At 41.6% G+C, this 21,224-nt stretch overlaps 1 protein-coding gene and 1 pseudogene across 2 annotated transcripts in view; one reads left to right on the forward strand and one right to left on the reverse strand.

Moving 5' to 3' along the window:
• Nucleotides 1-520: 520 nt before the first annotated feature.
• Nucleotides 521-9,040, forward strand: LOC109465228 (annotated as a pseudogene).
• Nucleotides 9,041-11,207: 2,167 nt separating this feature from the next.
• Nucleotides 11,208-21,224, reverse strand: part of LOC109465416 (protein CNPPD1-like) — a 19,724-nt gene continuing 9,707 nt past the window's right edge. Inside the window, exons 5-9 of one of the 2 annotated variants that reach the window (XM_019762673.1) lie at nucleotides 19,799-19,871; nucleotides 19,271-19,326; nucleotides 14,950-15,011; nucleotides 13,565-13,682; nucleotides 11,208-12,442 (exon numbers count right to left, since the gene is read on the reverse strand). In XM_019762673.1, the coding sequence (XP_019618232.1) occupies nucleotides 11,777-12,442; nucleotides 13,565-13,682; nucleotides 14,950-15,011; nucleotides 19,271-19,326; nucleotides 19,799-19,871 (975 nt within the window). In that variant the 3' untranslated portion in view covers nucleotides 11,208-11,776. The remainder of the gene's footprint in view (nucleotides 12,443-13,564; nucleotides 13,683-14,949; nucleotides 15,012-19,270; nucleotides 19,327-19,798; nucleotides 19,872-21,224) is intronic. The other variant, XM_019762674.1, reaches the window with a different exon arrangement.

A 21,224-nucleotide genomic window follows, 5' to 3' on the forward strand; every position in this document is an offset into this window, starting at 1 on the left:
TGCTTGCAGACACCGAAAGATCTGCTTGGAGATTACTTGCCAGCGCCCATTCTATTATCTGTTGTCCTCACATACTCCCGCGGTCATGCCAGGTGACGATAAAAATTAACGACGAACTTTAACTGCTGTATAATTGGTGTTTGTCAAAATACCACCCTCTGCTTCGCGCAATTACAAGGTTTGTTGTCCTCAGTTGACCTGGAAAGTTGATTTTTATAAGGCCAAGGCCCTAGTGCTATGGCGTTTTGTTCTCCACCTGCCGGCCGAGCGGTGAAGTGCAGGGGCTTTCTGAGCCTTCCAAACGAATACCAGAAAACTACACACCTTAGTCCATGCACATATACCCATGTGTGCGACGAACTAATGCGCCTTACCACTCACCATTTGCCACTACCTTCCTCTTCGGATACAACATCTATTTAAAAAAACTTACACCCCCTAAATTTGATCCGTCATGGTACGTCCCTAAGTTGTCCTTTTTGATGCGATTCTTAGTGACAACAGAGAAGGGTGGGTTGTAGAACTACCTTTGCGGCTGTCCATTTTAGATCCTTTTCCGGATCATTTTGAGCTTAACTCGTACAAACTTTGAGTGTAGGCTGGACAAGTCAACAGAATCGACATGGTTCCAGCCACCTTGCTAGCCGTGTTGTGTTTACTACTGTGTGGCCCGGACTCTGTCATGTCTATATGCAGTATGAACAACCCCTGCAAAAACTTCACAGGTAAGATGAGCTACTGTATATATGTCTCATTGGTTGTACGATAGTTTTACGACAAGACACGAGTGTGTTCTTGCGATCGTCGCGAATGGGTTATACAAAATTCTACTGTCTTGCGACGGTTTAAGTTATGGTGCTTTATTGTCGACGGTCGGCTTTGTCATACTTCAATTCGCTGAAGCTCCAACGACGAAAACAATACTGTGGCTGTATGCGCTTCAATTTCATGGACGAGTTTCAAGTTATGCTGGTTTGATGAAAACTTTGTTCATATATTATATAATATCTGGGTTATAACAACTCAACATGAAAGCATTTTCATGCAACTTTAATTCAACAATGTCGGTCTACTGACTGTCGTTGTTTATTTTTAGGGTATTCACATTTTTTCACGAAGGATAACTTTTGTTTTGTAATCTCGCATATTCCGAAGATACCCTTGACCAGGATAGCCGTTTGTCCCTAGTTTCCCGCCACATTCTGACCCTCTTATTACGTTCCAAGCAGAGTTTGGGGAGGGGGGCGTTACTTTCTGATGAACCTTCAAGGTGAACAGGTGTTTGAAAGTAGGTCGGGAATGTGACCGTCACCTTGTTCAACCGGTAAATCTGTCAACACAAAGTTAAACTTTGACCCAAAACAGGCATGCATGACGCCGAAAAAGAGTAAATACCATGCATGTCTGAAAAGTTAGGACTACTTTTTGCATTCAAGCAGCCATGTAGAACGAAACGTTTTGTTCTGAAATGAAATGAGAAAATTGTATAGTTTCGTAATTTCAATTTACGGCATGTATTTGCTCATTTTGCAGCTACTTTGTACGATTTACAGTGTGGTCTGAAACGGTTTTTTTTTTGGAAACGGCCGAAAATTCATACGCGCGCGGATGTCATCCATATGGGCTAATAGTGTTGAGGTGTCCATACCGTCTCAGCCACTTAAGACGAGTTATGACGCGTGCTGACAACCTTAATGTGCTGAACAAAAGGGGGATGGCTGAAGATATAATGTTGCCCCCGGGACACAAAACAAGGCCTTTTCTAGAAACCTGTTTTAACGTATTGTTTTCAGTTCACCTGAAATTCGTATACACGCACCAGGCAACTCATTTGTCATTTCAACCAAAGAAAAAAGTTTTTAGAAAATCTGTACAAATTATATGAAACGATGTTGCAATCATTTTCTATTACTTTATCTTACTACTAAAGGATATATAAAAAACTTACAACTGTACTGTACTACACTATACTATACTGCACAGTATGAAGCTCTACTACTGTAACGTTCCACACACAAAATGCCCACCAGTGTAAGATGTGTGAAACACCTATACATGACGGTTCTTTTCACAGTTGGCAATGACCTTGTACGCCCGGATGAGCACTACTCTGGGAACGAGACGCGTCTGAACGTGACGTTGACGGTTGACATCGGTGACGTCACGATTGACTGGTTCACGTTCCCACGCCGACTGTATAACGGGAAGATGCCCGGACCTACACTTAGGGTCCGGGCGGGGGACACACTCAACATTAAACTGGTACGAACGTTATAGATACGTTTCCTCTTCTTCTTCTTCTCCAAACCAAAAAAAGGTCGATTACCTGAACCAGACTGTCTGTTACCATGGTAACTAGTGCGGGTTACATCATGTTGCAATTTTATAGTAGGGGGGATTTATAGTAGGACTTTGTATCTTTAATATTCATCAAACGTATCTCTGTAGATAAATGAGTTGGGAGGGGATCAGGAAGCCCGACCGAACAACGTTCCCCGCCATCCCAACAACACCAACCTGCACGTACACGGGCTACACGTGTCACCTCTGGAGCCGCAGGATAGTCCATTCATACTGGTAAGGCCACACTGGCAATCTTATGGGTGACAACCTCTGAAGACCCCGAAACTAGTGGGCGCGGGCTAATGAAAAAATTCCAGCCAAAAAATGCTACTAAACCACAGGAATACAAAGCTGGCATTGTGAATTTGTGGTAGTACATAGCGACTTTTACGACAGTCGGCACATGCTGGCCTTTTACGGCATTTATGAGTCTACACTGTACTGAGCTCTTGAGTTCCGTAGAGCGTCGGCAGCCTGGGTGCCGTCTTCCGTAGTTACCATGGACTATGGAGGATGGTACCCAGGCCAGAGCAAGGACATCATCAAGTAGACACTGCAGCTGTGTTTTCCAAACGCAAAAAAAAATGTATCTCCAAGTTAGTGTAGTATGAGAAGCGTCGTAACTTTAATATATGATGAAATGTTATATTACGATGTGAAAAACGTTGTGGACATGTTTCCCAGGTTGCACCAGGAGAGTCCTACCAGTACCAGATCGAAATCCCGCTGGATCACGCGAGAGGAACGTTCTGGTACCACAGCCATCACCACGGAGCCACGTCATTCCATGTACGTAAGACTGCGTTCGTAGCCAGAGGAGGTACAAGGCGTATCCCAGAGTTCCCTGTGACCTTTGTATTGTGGGATACGCTTTCCACCTTCTCTGGTTCGTAGCGAAACTATGGTTATAAAACAGGGCTCGAAATACCGGTTTCCTACATGTACTTGCGGTACCTAACCATATTTGCGCGCTACCTAGTTTTCGGGCAAAGACCGTGCGAGCAACGTGCAATCCGTCTATATGTTAAGTACTACCGATTTTAGCGAGGAGTCGAATCATATAAGACTGTTTTACGAGCCCAGAAATAGAAAAGAACTTAATGACCGCAATCCAGGCAATCAATGACAGCTTTTCGCTGCGTGTCAAGGGCGTCATCTAGCGGCCTGAAATACAACTGCACCGCAGTGATGCTGCCAGTGCGATTTTACATTATATAATTAGCACCGACTTTTAGAGATCAATCATGAGATAAATGCTGTTGGATAACTGAAATAGTAGTGGCGTCCTTGTACCCTAGCGAGTTCAACTTGAAACGAATGAACGTTTTCTTGTTTGCGAAGATTTTACAGTATATTACAATCCATCTGAAAAAAAAAATAGAAAATTCCACGAATGCAGTCCCAAGGGAATTGGTTTTCAGGTAGCCTTCGCTTCTTTGGACCGGGTAGGGAAGGCCTTTGTTACTAAACATGCAAAAGGCAACATTTAGGGCAAATTGTGGCTATTTACACACAGAATATTAATGTTTTTTACGCATAAAGATGAACGGCGGCATGGCGGGGTTCCTGATAGTAGAGGACGACCCTGCTACCATGTCGGACGAGCTTGACGCCATTTCCTGTCCGAACAACTGTCAGAACGACCTGCCGCTCCTGTTCGGCCCGTGGTTCAAGTACGCCGTCCCCTCGCCTTTCCTGGCGCCTCTGAGCTTTGCCGTGCTCCAGCACATCTGGGGAGATGCCGTCAGGTGTGGTTTGTTTGTGTCGCATAACCGGTAAACCACCTTTTTAGGCGTAACACACCAGTTTTGTACATGTACGTACATTTGTACAAGATGCGTAAGACCGGGCTGTAAGGTTTGAACCACTCACACCGGAAAGGTCCCCTACTCTTTTTGATAAGCACGGTGGGTTCTTTAACGTGCGTGAGGTGTGGCTCTCCTCAAACACGGGACCTCCATATTAAATTAACGTCCCTAACCGAAGCTAAGTACTCATTGACACCAGATTGAAGTGAGGAAAGTTGTGTAAACTGCCTTTCCCAAGGGCACAAGATCGGTAACAAAGTTTGTCAGGTGCAAGGCTACAGCAAAGGGGTTAAATATTTCTTACTGCTTGTTTTTTTTCTTCTTTTTTTCTCTTCAAGGTTACCAGTGTACAACGTGACCGAGAACACCACGCTTGCTGATTGGCTGATGAACCCTGCTAACGGGGTCGACTACTTTCTCACCAATGGTAAAACGTTATCTCTATACATAGTTGTCCGGACATTTAAATACGGTTTGCTAAAGTAAAAGGTTGACTGCTCTCTCTCTCTGGCGAGACACGAGACTTTTTGTGTATGTTTATGTTCACCGAAGGAAAATACATGTATATCATTTTTCTACGTTTCCTGTTCTTCTTCTTCTCCAAACCAAAAAGGTCAATGACCTGAACCAGACTGTCTGTTACCATGGTAACTAGTGTTGGATTACATCATGTTGCAAGTTTATAGCAGGAGGGATTTTGACTCCTGTCTGACCATATGTATGAATGTGTTTGAGTAAGAATTAACAGAGCAGACCATATGCGAATGTAAACATTATGCATTTGCTTTGCAAATGTTACCTTTCTAGTAATTAATAAGTGTTTTTTGTATCCTCAGGTCAACTACAACCGACAATCACTCTGAAGAGGCGTGAGATTAAGAGGTTCCGAATGCTGACTGCTGGGATGTGGGAGTTGCTGTTCATCACAATAGAAGGTGAGTGCGTTTGGGACCGCATGGTAGATACATTTCCCTGTAATCACGCATATGTGTGGGTATGTAAATATTGTACGTTTGGGAATGCATCTGTAGCAGCAAAACCTGTGCTGTAGTGCAATGTGAACCAGTCAGAACTGCCCTGAGGAAGGTGACAGACGATCACTGAAACGTCGGCTGAATAAATGACTTGGTTGTGTAAAAAGAGTCTCTTTACTCAGTGTCTTACCAACCTGATGAAACTATTCACGGAGGTTACTTTTTCTCGTTTGTATTTTTCCCTTCCCTGTCAGGCTCCAGCTGTGAGCTGCAGGTACTAGCCTGGGACGGGCTGTACGTGGACCGGCCTTACACCGTCAACAAAGTGGTCCTGGGGCCGGGCCAACGCCTGGACCTGGCCGTCAGGTGTAGCCAAGAGGGAAGCTTCAAAGTAAGAAACGTTACGACTACGAAAAAAACAACTTCTGTTTGTATAATAGGGTCATTAGTCAACATCATTTGGGATAGAATGGCTTTATATAACTGTTTTTGTATGTCTTCGTTCGACTTTTTTCGATTTCGCCATCTTAGACTGGCAGCATACAAGGTTATCACTCATGCGCATGTGTTGTTCGAAAAGGATTCTGGGTACTGTCCTTAGTGCTGAAATAGCTGTTCAGTGCAGGTTTTTATCTATTCATTTTTCCACCTCTTGATTCGGCTGTGAAACGCATACATCTAAGCCTGGAATATGATATATTTGATGATTTTGGAATAAAGTATAAATGATAAGTGTTTTGCATGACCATGAAAAAGCATTTTCGCCATTTATTCGTGTCTTTAACACAGATGAAGTCAGCTCCAACAGCAGACGACTTGTTGAGTGTTGGACCAGAAAGCGTACCCTACACTGGTATACTCGCCACCATACTGGTCAATGGTAACATAATCATATCCATTTTCCATAATTTCTGTAATGATGATTTCAAACCAACCCCTCCCTCCTTGCATTTAGAGAGATCTCACCATTCATTCTGTTTCAATTGTTAATGCACACTTTAATAATCTATTTCCTTTCTAAGTCCCGCCTTCAGAAAGATCGTTTTTTTCTTTGCTAAGACACAATCAACGCCATCATGGACTTCCCTTACGAGCTGCCCTCCCGCCCAGCCTACAACGCCGACTTGCGGAACCTAACGGAAAAGCAGGTAAGTCATTGACATTGTCGTGTGCATCTAATATTTTGGAGGAATAGACGTATCGCAATTGCTGAGGATTTCAAACTGCTCAAAGCTTAACAAGATAAGCTTTAAAACGCGAGGAGACTTCCGTACATTGTATGGTGTTACCTACTGTTCACATTTTGTATTCAAGGCGCAGGTATAGTACCGTATACTCCAACATGATTGACACTTCTTTACACTAGATCCAAGGGAGGTTCGTGGTTGAGTTTGGGCCAGGATTTGAATTTAACCGTCAACCGTACGTCTCCCCGACTTACTACAGGTACAAGGCCGAGGTGGACACGTATCAGGTCAGTCGGGAACATGGCGGAAATTTTGCAATGGTAGCGTGTAGCTATTTTTCTTATGTCTCCTCCAATGCGATTTCAGAGCAGCAAACCTGGAAACATTCTGAACAAGGCAATTATTATGATATTGACACATACTGCTTTACATTTCAATCAGCATTTCATACTTTGACTATCTAAAACTGCAGAAACAAGCCTCAAGACGAGTCCTTTATTTTCTGGGTGTTGCCCTAAAAATCATCTCAGGGTCCTTCCAGTAGCCATTTTCATTCAGTATTTTTTGCTCCTCGAGAGTCAATACACATTGGGAAAGTGTGGTTTCAACTCAGTATGTAGATAAGTGACTAGAATATTGACTTAGAAAAATCAGGTTTCCAAGCCCTAAAACTGCCTTGGATGCCTTTAAACTTGCTCGTTCTGGATTTGAGTCGTAAAATACCCTCCCCCCCTTTTTCAGGAGTGGCACATTCTGAACACCAACCCCCTGAAGGTGCACCCGTTCCACCCACACGTCCACCATTTCCAAGTGATGTCCTACAACAAGTACGAAGGCCCATACGGACATCTTGACGTCTTCGTCGGCCTAGCATCCAGGGCGTATTTTGACTTACAGGTACATTTGATGTACCGTGATTTTATCTTATTTTCCTTGGTGTTACTCTGAACTAAAATTGTGATAGCAAAGAGTGTCATCAGATCTATCAACTAGTTCGTGACTGGATTAAATTTGACACTGTGAAACAAACAATAACGTGTCTTTATACCAACTTGAGGTGTAGAATAAGAGATTTACCGAAGTTAGATCCAAAATGTTTAGCCTATCCATGGCCTCCCATTTGACCTTGGATATTTCGAACAAGTTAAGACAGGTCATGAGATTTTGAAAATCAACCCAGTTGCTTGAGTAACAATTTCCTTGTGAATTTGACCTTGGGGTCGTGGGATCGTGTGGCGTAGCGGCAGAGTGCTCAACTCGGAATCAAGAGGTCGTCCCGGGTTCGAGTCCTGACATGCCACCGATCCTGTGCCCTTGGGAAATGCATTTTACATGACTTTCCTCACTTGGCTCAGGTGAAAATGAGTATTGTATTGTTGGTGTTGAAAAAACTTGAGTGTGCCGTCACCACGTCTTGTGACTACATGTTGGAATAAAAAAAAAATGACCTTGACGTTCCCTTGCCCAAAGGGTAAGATGTGTTACCGGCAGTACCCGGGGTTTGACGCCTCCGCTGCCCACGCCGGACCGTCTCCCTCTGGTCCTAACTCACGCCTGGAACGAGACGTGGACGGACGAGAAGTCCATCTACAACCCTGTGGGTCAGTGGCGGGACACGGTCATCATCCCGCCGCTTAGTAACGTCACCATCCGGCTACAACTACACAGGTAGGGAATTTTGCCTACCGGTTAGCCTCTACCAGGCTTCGGGTGGCGGCTGCAAAGAGTAGAAATCGGGCAAATAGAGAGATAACATGCCAGGGGAGTTTGTCTGCGGCATGCGATCTCTCTATTTGCCCGATTTCTATACTCTCCAAGCAGAGGTTTGGGCTTGGGATTATTTTTAGCGTTTTTATAGGCTTTTTTTTTAAAATCAGGGTTTTGTCTTTTGCACTGGATTTTTTTCCACCAAACCCGCCGCTTAGTAACGTCACCATCCGGCTACAACTACACAGGTAGGGAACTATGCTTCACTTAACCGTAAATAGAAAAGCACACCGTCTAGCAGCGCCATCATACGAATTATGCTAGAATAACAGTACACCATTAAGTTTACTAGTACAAAATTTAAACACAGCCTTCACGATATATTTTCCAGGTACAGGGGCCCGCTGTACGTGCACTGCCACACCCTGTTCCACTCTGACCACGGGATGTCGGGAGTTGTGCAGGTGGTGGGGCCGGGCGAGCCGACCGGGGGGGCACACGTGTCCGCCGGCGGGGTCTGGCCCGGGACCTGCCGCCGGACTGATGTGTACAGCCCGGACACGTACGGTGCAGGCGGGGTGCAGGTACCGAGCCGGGCAGGCCCGCCGCAGCGGCTAGCAGCGCATCGGTAAGGGTGTTAGAGGAACAGTTTGTGACAATAGCAATAGACACTAGAAAGGTAACATTTGCAAAGGAAATGCATAATGTTTACCTTCGCATATGGTCTGCTCTGTTAATTCTTACTCAAATACATTCATATATATGGTCAGACAGGAGTGCAACATGAATCTCGAAAAGGATGCTGGGTACTCTCCTTGGTGCTGAAACACGTGTTAGGCGCTGACCTTTATTTACCCAATGTCTGATCATTGCTTCATTTTGCCTTAGCACATAGGTACCTAAACCATAGATAATACACATACTTTCCTTCATCCTTGTTGTATTTCCTCCTTACAGTGGCTGGCTTGTCTGGGTTACAGCGTTGGTGATGTTCCTGTGTCTGCATATGAAGCTGTATTAATGCAAGAAGAGTAGACTTTTGTAAGGTCAACTACAAAATAGAAACACAAGATGAATCCTTAAATCATACTTACTAAGGAATTAGGGCTAAAGTAATTAAATTTGTAATATCATGCTACAACCAGGTGGGTTTAATTGTTGGTTTCAGTATCTTTTCTAATAACAAAGCAACATTTCATGTACAAATGTACTTACATACTTTTACATTGATATGAGACAATCAGACTACTTCCTGCTTCACTTATAGCAGTTAACATCGTGTAAAATACGCATTTTCACGGAAACCGGTGCATAGAAAAGTACACCGTGTAGCAGCGCCACCATGTGGATTCTTCTAGGATAGCAGCACACCATTTGTTAGTTAGACCTGTGCAGTCCAGAGATTGAACAATTAAAGTACCTAAGAATGATTCAAGACAAAAGGGCACCGAACAAAAATTATCACAACTAAATCAATCCTTGATTACAAATATAACTAAGTACATGTAATAAACATATTCTTATATTTGTCCAAAGCATATAGAAAATGAATTTCATGTTGTTATGGAATGTACCAAATATGATGTTATACGTAACAAGCTATTTACATTTCTCGAATCAAGTACCATAGATTTTAAGAGTCTCGATGTTGGAGACAGATTTGAATATATCTTTACATGTAACGGTCCCCACAACGCAAAAATAGGTAGATATATAAAGGAATGCTTTGCTATTAGAAAAAATTCTAAAACTTGTGATTAGCCCACTTGATTGTAACACTTTATCAACGACTTGTAATATCCCTTATTATTTGAATGATTATGATATAGATATGTTAGGTTTTATTCGACATTAGGTCTTATTCAACACACTTATTTTATTGTTGTTACTGTCTTTATGTAGTTTGCCATACAATGTACCATGTGCATTTGTCGTGCAATAAAGTTCTTCTATAAACATTAACTTTACCTTATTTTTGGTGGGTAATGCCAGGCCATGTTATTCCGCTGTGATGTTGGTGACTGCAACAGATATTGCTGTTTGATTACACACTGTTTTCTTCATAGCATTACTGTAAAGGGTAAAGAAGACAATGTACAACTGTAGGAACCATGAAAGGAACAAGTTAGCTCAAATTTCAATATCTAAAATTCAAGAAAACAACAAAACATGTAAAACCAGAGATGTAGTTTTAATACAACAAACATGTGGTCCTTGATAGTACAAAAAATTCACAGGAAAATGCAGTAACATTTCCTTACATTAGCACCTATGACACTGAATCTATGGCAATACATAAGTTAGACAACAATGTAAAATACAAATCTAACCATCACATTAGTCTCAGGAAATGACTCCTTCAGTGCTCGTTAAAAAGTTGTAATATGTATCAATAAATTACACAATTTTTGGAAAGTATACATAAATAGTCATCCCAATGTCACCCCAAACATACCCGTTACATTTTATAATACTGCGATATGAGCGTTCATATCTTTTGTGACATTACTTTTCTTTTACTGCATAAAACAGTTTTGACTGCTAACTGCCAATACTGGACTAGTTGGCTATTAAATAAAAACTTATAAAAAAACCTTGTCGCACTCTCTTCATTTACCCTTCCAAAGACAACAGCAATCTCAGGCCACTACCTATCATACCCAGGATACAATAAAAAAATTGTAAAAGTATGTATCAACATTTGTGTGGCCTTAACACATGGGTTAAAACACCAGCTCCATCCACATTTTAAAACATCCATGCCAAGTTGAACTTTATATTGCATGAACACTATTTCTAACACATGAGGTTATGAGGTTTCAACACTGCCAAACTCCTTGTACAAACCCTTAAAAAATACAACACTGTGACATCTATCTCACTATATTTTAAAAACAGTCACACATTAGGCCACACCAATTTAATTTCTTGGTTAACGGATTTTTCCAGAAAAATAATGGAGCGGGCGGGCGAAAAAAAAAAAAATAAAAACAGGCCTAGGCATCCTATTATGGTCCAAAATGGTACGATATGAGCCATGAAGTCAACACACCAGGCTGGTTCAAAATTTAACAATGAATTTTGAACTTTTAATGATACCATTGCATTGAGAGATGGAATAACTGTAACAAGTAGGATGAAAAGGACTGTTTTCAACTGTTCAGGGCAAAATATGAGCATTTTGCAGTTGATTCTGAATTTTTATTTTTATTTGCAAATCAGAAAAAATGAAGAGGCGAATCCGTTAACCAAGAAATTAAATTGGTGTGGCCTTATTAGTACAGATTCTATATACAACATGGTACATTGCAATCTGTTGTGGAGTAGTTCACCACTGAACATTATCTCCACAGATTATTTCTGAACAATTTGGAAACAATTTTTGCACTGGCCATTTAAGAACACTTGTATGATAGCTGAAGAGTATCAAAAAATTACATTTATGAATTTATGCTGAATTACAGTCATCATTTATAATTACATTTGTACACCAGCACCTATTCCCTTACCACTGCACATATCATATTAGAACTGACAAAATGAGTATAAAAAGAGCATTACCACAAATGCGGGGGATTTAGGTAGTGTGGATTGTTCAGGGAAAATTGCGAACACCTCTCTTCCCTATTCTTTTTTTTTCAACCATTTGTTGTTGTATTTTTCTATAAAAGCCCTCAAGATAGTCCTAAACATACTCATGTTTAACACCCCTCTCAACATTGTCGAATGGAATGGCCCCATACACCCCTTCCATTTTTCATGCGGTTATGACAGGCTGAGGAAAAGACTGCGTGCTACATCCCACCACGATGTCGTGGTACGACGGAACCAGGAGGTACTTTCTCGAGATGCACTTGTCGTCCTTACACGCGTCGTCGTGTCTCGGGAACACCTTGTGGGAATCCCTCTGTCCGTCACCTGTGCGTATCCTCTTCATCTGCGCAGGCAGGTACCTGGTGTCGTTGGCATGGTGACCAAACAGGTCTAAGGCCAGGTCTCCGCTAGTCCCTCCGTACGGTCTGTTCCAGAACTGGCTACTTCTAACCAGTTCTGACTGGCCCGTGTCGGTCCCTATGACAACCAAACTAGTTCCAACCGGTCCCAACCTGTCGGTGTTTCCATCTACGCCATTCAGGACGGCGCTGGAGAATTCCAGGACGGAATCTCGGATGCGGGGAATGGTGACCAGAAGGCTGGACACCTCTTCTTCTGACATCATCTCCTCACAACCGGCCTCTTCCGGTGCTAGCTGGTCAGAGCCGGTTCCCACCGGTTTGAGCCAGGCTGCCTCCCGGGTGGCTGGGGCGGTGGCGGGGGCTGTGATGAGGTCAGAGGTCAGCTGGGAGGCGTGGTGGGCGACAGACGCGGTGCCGACGAGAGCTGCGACACAGGCGCTGTAGGCCAGCATGCACAGGCACATTACCTGTGGTAACACGACACAACACATGAGCTGTGGAGGAATTTTCAACCATGGTTACAGCAAAACTACTACATGAATCTGATATCATTTGGATAAAAACTACTGCATTTGTGGATAGACAGACTGACCCTAATGCTAACAGTTATGGGACTGAGCGAGAGTAAGTGTGTGATTTCGTTAAAACTGACCATCATAAAAGGAATCATAAGGTTTTAGTCCTGTATTCAATGAAGTCAACTCAACTGCTAACTCAAGCAAGACTCATTTGAGCTTGTGACGACACCAGATAAGACAACAGTGCTATGTAAGTGCCTGTTTCTTTCTCCAAAAGTGCCATAGGGAACAGCCACGCACGACCGCCCAACAAATTGCTCCCTACCAAACGACAAACTGCATTAGTCATGGAATGTGCACCCTTGACCCCAAACCCAGGCACACGCAGCCATTGGAACAGGCTTTTCCCAGCAAATTGCTTCCACCAAATTGAAACCCAATTTTCTGTGAAATGAAATGAAGTGGGGGTCACTGTTATTAGCTGCTGGCAATTTTTTTTTCTCTTTTGGGTTTTTATCAACTCCTTTGTGGGTCTGGCTGTGAGTGAGTGAACACAGCTGCAACATACATATTGGCTCTATGTATGAAGCTATACCACATTTGTGGAAGGATTGACATAACAGGTGACTGTCACCTCGTCAAGATGTCAACCCTGAGACCAGACTGTAAGGTTTGAACCATTCACACCGGGAAGGTGGGCACTTAACTATCAGTTTAATATTGATACTGCTATGTCAGCTTTTCATAGGTCGTGGGCTGGGAAGGGTTAAATATGATTTGATTTATTGAAATTGGAACACATGGGACACAGGCAGCTGTTGCTGGTGTTGTGTCCCGCACATAGAAACAAATACAGGATGGGAAAATACTCATTTTCACTTGAGTTTAGTGGGGAAGGTCATGTAAAGTGCCTTTCCCAAGGGCACAAGATCGGTGGCATGTCAGGACTCGAACCCGGGACCTCTTGGTTCTGAGTCGAGCACGCTGCTGTTGCGCCACACGACCCCACATTTCAAATATGATGTTGCAGAAGCAGGCTTGATCCTGAAAAGTTCTTTGCTGTGTCTTTACCTCCACCATCCACTGTGCGGTGGCAGCCATGTTGTCCCACAGCCGCGCCTGTTGCCATAGCGCCCACATGTCCGTGTACGAGAACCAGCCTCTCCGACGCCCCTCCATTACCGCTATCCTGAAAATCGGAAAAAAAAGAAACCTCTTTTTATCCAGCTTTGGCTCATCAAGGATTCTCTTCCACTGGACTTAACACAAAAGACAGACACTATGTACAGTCTACCCTTCACCAAACTACTATGTACAAATGTACATTGTATACACCATAATACAGGCAAAAAAACCCGAGCGTTCTTACATACGTATGGTCACCTTCAGGACATGGTTTGAGGAGCAAGTCATAAATATAGGCAAAAAACCTCTTCAAACTGACACAATATGATAACAAAATATTATGGCTGGCAAGGTCTAACTTTTACAGCCAACATATTAGGAAAAGGATAACATTCAAAAGGTTTGGGAAAACTGCTCTGTATTGAAACCAATGAAAGCACATCACCCACACACTTATTGTGTTAGCTCAACAGAATACCACATCCTCTAGTCTTTCACCTGTCTGATTCACTGTAAGGACTACAATGGACACTAATCCTAACCCGTCAGGTTCAGCTGTACTGTACTATAATGGTTAGACTTGGGCATACCAGCCGGGATCCTGGCTTATCAAACTGTCACTGTGAGTGACTTGCGTGTTCTCAACTGTGCTCTACCACTTTGGGAGGTCTGATGTTTCATAAGGTAACTTCGCTCAACTGGTGAACATGTCATGTCGATGAAGGTTAGACATCCAGGTAATGAGATACACAAGAAAACAGTTACTCAGAATGAGGAAAAGTAGTGGATGCTACTTGGAATGTCTGAGAGTTTTCAAAATCTATCAAGTTGCTTCAGTACTGTTTCTTGTGATGAACAAGTCTTTTATTCAAAAAGGATAGCTTTAATCCTTTCACATCATTGTCTTTGTGATATATTGGTGAAGGTTAGACATGCAGGTAATAAGATACGCGAGAAAACTGTTACTCAAGCAACTGGATAGATACTAGATATTCAAAACTGACAAAATGTAGTGGATGCAAGCTGAAGTGTCTGACAGTTTTCAAAATTTATCCAGTTGCTTGCATAACTATTTTCTTGTTCATTGTGTATGTGCTATGTGTTTGAGCACATTCATTTTCCTTCAGATAGCTGTTTAGCCACTTGAAGAATAATACTGATTGACACGCCAGTCTTTCTTAACCAGATTCCTCCTCTAGACTTCTCAAAGAAATCCTACAAAACCTTGAGTGACAGCTAGGTTAAATGATGTCAAGCTGGGATAGGCTGGATACCTCTCCACCAAGTTGACACGGGATTAGAACCCATGTCTTTTGAACCCTGTGACGTACCTGGCCTCCAGCAAATTCACATACAGTAGGAACTCCTCTGGACGAGTGAACAGCTGCCAGTCCTGGAAAGAAAGAAAAAATTATGAATGACATGTACAGTTATGTTAGACATTAGCTATTGTAGTGGTTAACATTAAAAATGGAACTGCTACTCATTTGCAACCTTTGTTCTACACTAATATACATTTTTTCAGTTCAGTTTTTATTCGCACTTTAAAACAAAATACAGACACAAGAAAATATAAATGAAATGTGACAGTGCAGGGAGGCCGGAAGCATAAAATGCTTATGAGGAGGCCTCCCTTCATAACTTAATTAACAATTCAAATTAATCGGATAAATAAGAAATAACTTACTAGGTAACGGGTAAATGAAACAAAACAATAAAATACAATACGATACAATACTATCTACAATAATGAAAAGTAGTAATGAAAAGTAGTAAACAAGGAAACTTAAACAAAAATTAAGAATGTGTGGGGTTATTTATGAAAGTTGCTTTAGTATGATTTTTGAAAATGGTGACGGAGGGACTAATTTGTAAAGTTCTACTTAGGTTTCATTATCTTTAGCCTTGTTACCAAACCTATTATAGCTCCCGAATCCTGCATCCTCTCAAAAATATCTGCTGCTATCATAAAACATACTCAACATTTATTTGGTACCATCAGTTTCCTCATTTTGTCTTTTCCTATTTTTCACCACTAACATATTTTTGATCCTAAGAAATTAAAGAAAGGGCTTTGCACATCAAGAATGTGAAAGGAAATTCCAAATTAAAGGTGATCACATTTGAAATTCTTGCTACTCAAGTTTTCTTTCTCTCCTGTCCTCTGTCTTCTCGCACCTGTATATCCCTTTGTCCCTTGACAATTATCTTCTTAAAACTTCCCTTCCTTCAACTTTCCCTGCTCTATTCACTACTAAGGCCACACCAATTTAATTTGTTGGTTCTCGGATTTTTTTAGAAAAAATATGAAGCGACAGGGCGAAAAAAAATAAAAACAGGTCTAGGCATCCAATTATAGGCTTAAATGCTACAAAATGAGCCATGAAGTCAACACAAAAGGCTGGGTTAAAATTTAAACATTGAATTTTGAACTTTTAATCAAACCACTGCAATGATAGATGGGAAAACTGTAACAACTAGGAAGAAAAGGACTTTCCTCAACTGTTGGGGGCAAAACATGAGCATTTTTCAGTTGATTCAGGGCCAGAATCAATTTTTTTTTTTTTGCAAATCAGAAAAAAACGAAGAGGCGAATCCGAGAACCAACAAATTAAATTGGTGTGGCCTAATCTCTGCTCTTAATCGGTAACTTTACAGGTAATGACTACAGGTGGAAGTGGGTGGAACTGGTATTTAGTAACTTACAATCAATGGCTTAACAAAATTCTAATACCATGACTGCGATCATTCACTGGACATAACTTTGTATAGCAAAAATTACTGGGTCTTTTGGGTCAAGATACTGATAATCCTAATATCAGATCTATTCTACAGGTGTTCTGGAGTAGTGATTTTTGACTGGAGTGATAAACAAAAGATCTAAAATGGAAAGGAAGCAATGATTCTATTGACAGACAGCAATGTCTGTTTTGTTGTTACCATGTAATGCAGAGTGTTCTAGCCAGCATCTACTAGTATCTTTCTGTCATTTGTTGGAATTTTGCTGCTCGTGACAGACGAAATTTTGCCCAATCTGGTCATCTTTGATAGACAAAACTCATTGTGTAAAGAGATGGGAGAAGATGTCATTCAACTAAGCTTCAACTAAACATGCCCCCAAAATGTTGGAAATGTTAACATCCCATCTGTAGTTTCCAAATGTTAAGTTGGAAAAGATGTCTTCTGCAACACGCAAAATTCTGATGCAACATTAACAAAAAATCTGACGACATCCGTGAAAAATCAGGGTTTCGCGCAGGTGCTGATGTAACTTACAGCAATGGTCCTCTCCTTCCTAATGCTCTATTATCCTTTACTGACAGATTAAGCGGCAGTTCTAACCTTGACATTTGCAGGTTAAGCCACAGGTGCAGACCATTATATTGCCCACTGAAACCACCTTGTCCCTACACACAACCCAACTTGCTGATTGACAGCACGGCTTTTTTTAATCCAGGCCGCCAGTTTGAGGAGTTAGCGAGACTACAATACAGCTGACGGCTTATCTGTTAGGATCTTTCTACTTCAATAGTCAGAAAAAGGTGTGGAGGAAGGCCAATTCTATAGATTGCAGGGTTCAAAAGTACCATAGAATTAGGTGTTGGACCAAGGATGGATCCCTTTGGCCTTACGTTGCAAAACAACTTTTTAGTTTATGAAAAATACTAGTAACTACGTTGTACAACATGTACACACACACACACACACACACACACACACACACACACACACATTCATACACACATGCATACACAGTGACATACACATACACATACACCAATACTTACGTGCTATCACACACAGACACACTATATATTCACATACAATTACTAGAATCCCTATACTACACTCTATCATGTTTGTGGTTGTTTTTTATGATACATTTGTAATTTGATTTCGAGCCCTTACTCACTGGAATGGATTATGACAATGTGTCTAACCATTGATTGAAAATATATTGTTCTAGCTTCTATCCTCTTTCTAGCCTCTGTATTTGTACCATTACTTAATGAACCAAAGGCTGCCACACGCAAATACTAGTTTCCCTATACTATACCATATTTGTTTGTGGTACATTTTTATGATACATTAATTTTGATTTCAAGCCCTTACTGGAATGGATTATGATGATACAACTGTATGTCTGACTAATCATTTAAAACACATTTGTCTAGTTTTGCCTCAGATAGTTGTACCATAGCCTGGAGACTGCCATGCTGTCTACAATGTAGGGGTCGCTGTTAGACAAGAAATAGTTTGAGCTGCACTCAGAAGATAGCCTGGGGCGTCTGTCACTGTAGCTGCACAAGAGTGTGGCTCGGTCTCTTTGGTGGTGCCAGATATCATTGGGAGATAACCAGTTGTTTATGTACATGTAACAACCATCAAAGAGGGGACTTCCTTTCCCACCATACAAGTCCCTCCAACAACAGACATCCATCTTTCGGAGCTAACAATGGCCCCTTTCCTGTGAAAATACTCTCCTTTGTAACCGATCTCGGTTAAAGAAGACTCTTACCTGTCCTGGGTGTTGACACTCGCAGCCACATTTGTTAAAAAGGGAAGCACTTTTCTCATGACTCAGTAACACAACATGAACACACATGTCGTTCCCTGCCTATCTCGCGCCATTCCCACATCTCCTACCCGACTTGTTGACTGTAAACTCCTGTTTCATTTTATCTTTTAAAGTCCTGAATGGAGGTGTTGTTTTGGGTGCACTCTTCAAGTCAGTGAGAGCAAAAAATGCTTTACTTTGATGTTGTGAAAGATGCTGTACTGAAACATTGATGTGGAATAACTCATATGCGGCCCTCACCACACCTGTGCCTCTAGCTTATAATCCTGTGGCTCATCCTGAAAGAAAGGAGACATTTAAGGTAACATTTACACCTCCCAAACAGCGAAAGATCAAATCACAGCTACCGAAGCAATTAACAGCAATTGTTCCGATCGCTATCTCCCTCTATTGTTCTTCCGCAGGGCGGGTGAGATCTAATCGTACAAACTGCCCAGAGCTAGGGGTGACCTCTGAGGCCCTCACAGCACAGGTGTCAAAAATGCAATCATAGCCAGTTCTCAATAAGTACCCTCCATGTTTTGACACAAAACAGAGCCGTGTTTCTGACAGCTGAAAAGGCGCGATGACTAGTGGAGTGGAAGGGGTTAGATTAACCGGCGGTTTCTCTGCTTAATGGAAGGAATAATTTGTATTGATGTACAAGCCACCTGCAAAAGACTACACGGTCTTCCTACAAAACTCATTTTGCACTCATCAAGCACAGATGCAAAAATGCCTGTACCCTACATACACCTACCTAGAACCTCATCTGTACACATTTTTTCAAACCAAATTCCTTCACGTGTTATGAAATCCACATATATCTTGTCTTTCAGTTGGTGTCCATAAAAGAAGGTTTTGAAAACCAATTTTAAGCACAAACATAATGACGTGTGGTATTTTAGATATTGATACAAAGCTGTATTCCAAAGATATTACATCAATCTTGACAGCAACATTGAGACTAGATAGATTGAGACCTGAGAGAATGAGAAAAAATGAGCATTGCCATCAACCCATTGACATTGTTGAAAACGTAGCATTTGATGCTCTTTTGGTACTTTTATATTTCAATTATCTTGAGAAATTACCATGGCGACGAGAAAGCTGGCCTCAAGTGTGTTGACCTCCTCCACATCACGTTTACCTGTAGTCAAGTCATAAAATATAGAGACATGAATGTACACCATTAGTTTCATCATTGTTACACTATGTTACATAAGGACTATATACACTTCAGTGTTAGAAATACCCATCTGCAGTCTGCATGTTGCAGAGACATTTGCAATATTGCAGAATAAAAATTAGGCAACCTGCAATTTTGCAGACTGAAAAAAATCAGGGGTTCAATGGTGTTTAAGAGCTTTTGTGTTTACTAATGTTTACAAGTAATTTTGCATGTATTTTTGCGTGTATTTGCAGAAAGTATTTCCGAATTGCAGAACAAAATTTTGACACTTGCAGAACACTGATATAAGGTATTTCTACCACTTCACTAAAAACCTAATATGTTAACAGGTTTCCTTCATTTTCTAGCATATTGTCTAATGTCATTGTTCTTATTTCTTTCAACTGTATAGAATAAATAAATGTAACAGAACAAAAACATCTGTCCTCACCTGCTTCAGCCCATTCATCATTGAAGACCTCTTCATCTTCTCCCTCGTCATACAGGTACTTAGAGGCTACCATCTAAACAAACAAATGAACAAACAAAGAATGGCAACATTAACTATACACGTTTTACTATGGCCACGAACAGCTGTCAAGTCATAAATTTGATGAAAAAAAGATACAGAACATCACATGTTAGACAAAGTCCTATGCCTTGAGAGTTATTTCATATATTTTAGTGATAACTTATGTACTGAAAACTAAAGGGCATTGCAGTATAGTGATAAAACTTTCTAGACTATAGTATAGTCTAGAGATTTGTATTTGAAAAGCTTTATCACTAGTCTATGCCTTATGCATGGACATGTACTGTTTGTCCTTGAATTCGATAAGAAGTGTTTATGAGGATTTCATTCGGTCTTGTATATTTTTGTTTAGTCCTAACTATCAATAAACACATATTGTTGAATCAAACCTAATGAGAAGACTTTTTGATCTTAGTGTTACTCTATACATTTGGCTACTTAATTGGATAAAAATGATACATGAGTTGCTACAAGGTTAAGGTCGCTTGATTGCTGTGTCGATCACACGGAGACAAGCCAATTACTAACTAGTAAGTGAGTGGCCAGGAGGAGTTCTGATTGGTTAAAGCACTGATTGGTTTAAGCTCCAGCTGCCCAAACCCTTGAGAAGAGCCACGGTCAGATTTAAGTGTTTGCCTCCATCCTGTCAGTTATTTTGACTAATCGTCAGTAGCAAAGGTTTTGTGTCCACAGTGTAACCGGGCCCTCTAAGCGAGCTGTCACATTCCTGCTACAAAGCGAGGGGCAGGCCCTCTTCTGGCACGCCACCAAGCAGTTCAAGGGTTCCCATTCAAACCGCAGAAAATGGAAAACTGTTTGCAAACATGGCAGCCGGTCATGATTAGATGTGGAACACTGTGTGCGCGACGCCCAAACAATAATATCTCGTCCGGCGCGCGGAGTCCGAACATTCCACGCCGAATTCCTCGCCATAATATGTTTCAGTTGTGGTAAATATACAATGTGGTTCGGCCAGATGTAAGCTATCCTGGCAGGGCGTAAGGCGATATCTTACGTCGCTTATGGCAAGGTGCTGAGTACACTGTTGAGCTGTATACAGTCAATTCTGCTTGAAAAACATGCAGGACATGGAGTAGGTGGGGTGGCACATTTCAACACAAAGTCTTGTGTTGTACAGTGACATGAAAACTCGGGAGGTTACAAGTTCAGGTCAGGCAAAAACAACGTTTTACTAAAAATAGAGGATAATTTCCATGTTGTCAAGGCTCCCAGGTTCAAAAGGCTTTCTGCACGCGTCTAGAAGTTAAACAGAAACATGTTGAAGTTATACTGTGGGCAGTCTGTTAGGCAGTAACAGATCAGTAGGAGTCTCTCCCTAGACATT

The sequence above is a fragment of the Branchiostoma belcheri genome, unplaced genomic scaffold, assembly GCF_001625305.1.
Source record: "Branchiostoma belcheri isolate BF01 breed outbred unplaced genomic scaffold, Haploidv18h27 scaffold15, whole genome shotgun sequence".
Lineage (NCBI taxonomy): Eukaryota > Metazoa > Chordata > Leptocardii > Amphioxiformes > Branchiostomatidae > Branchiostoma > Branchiostoma belcheri.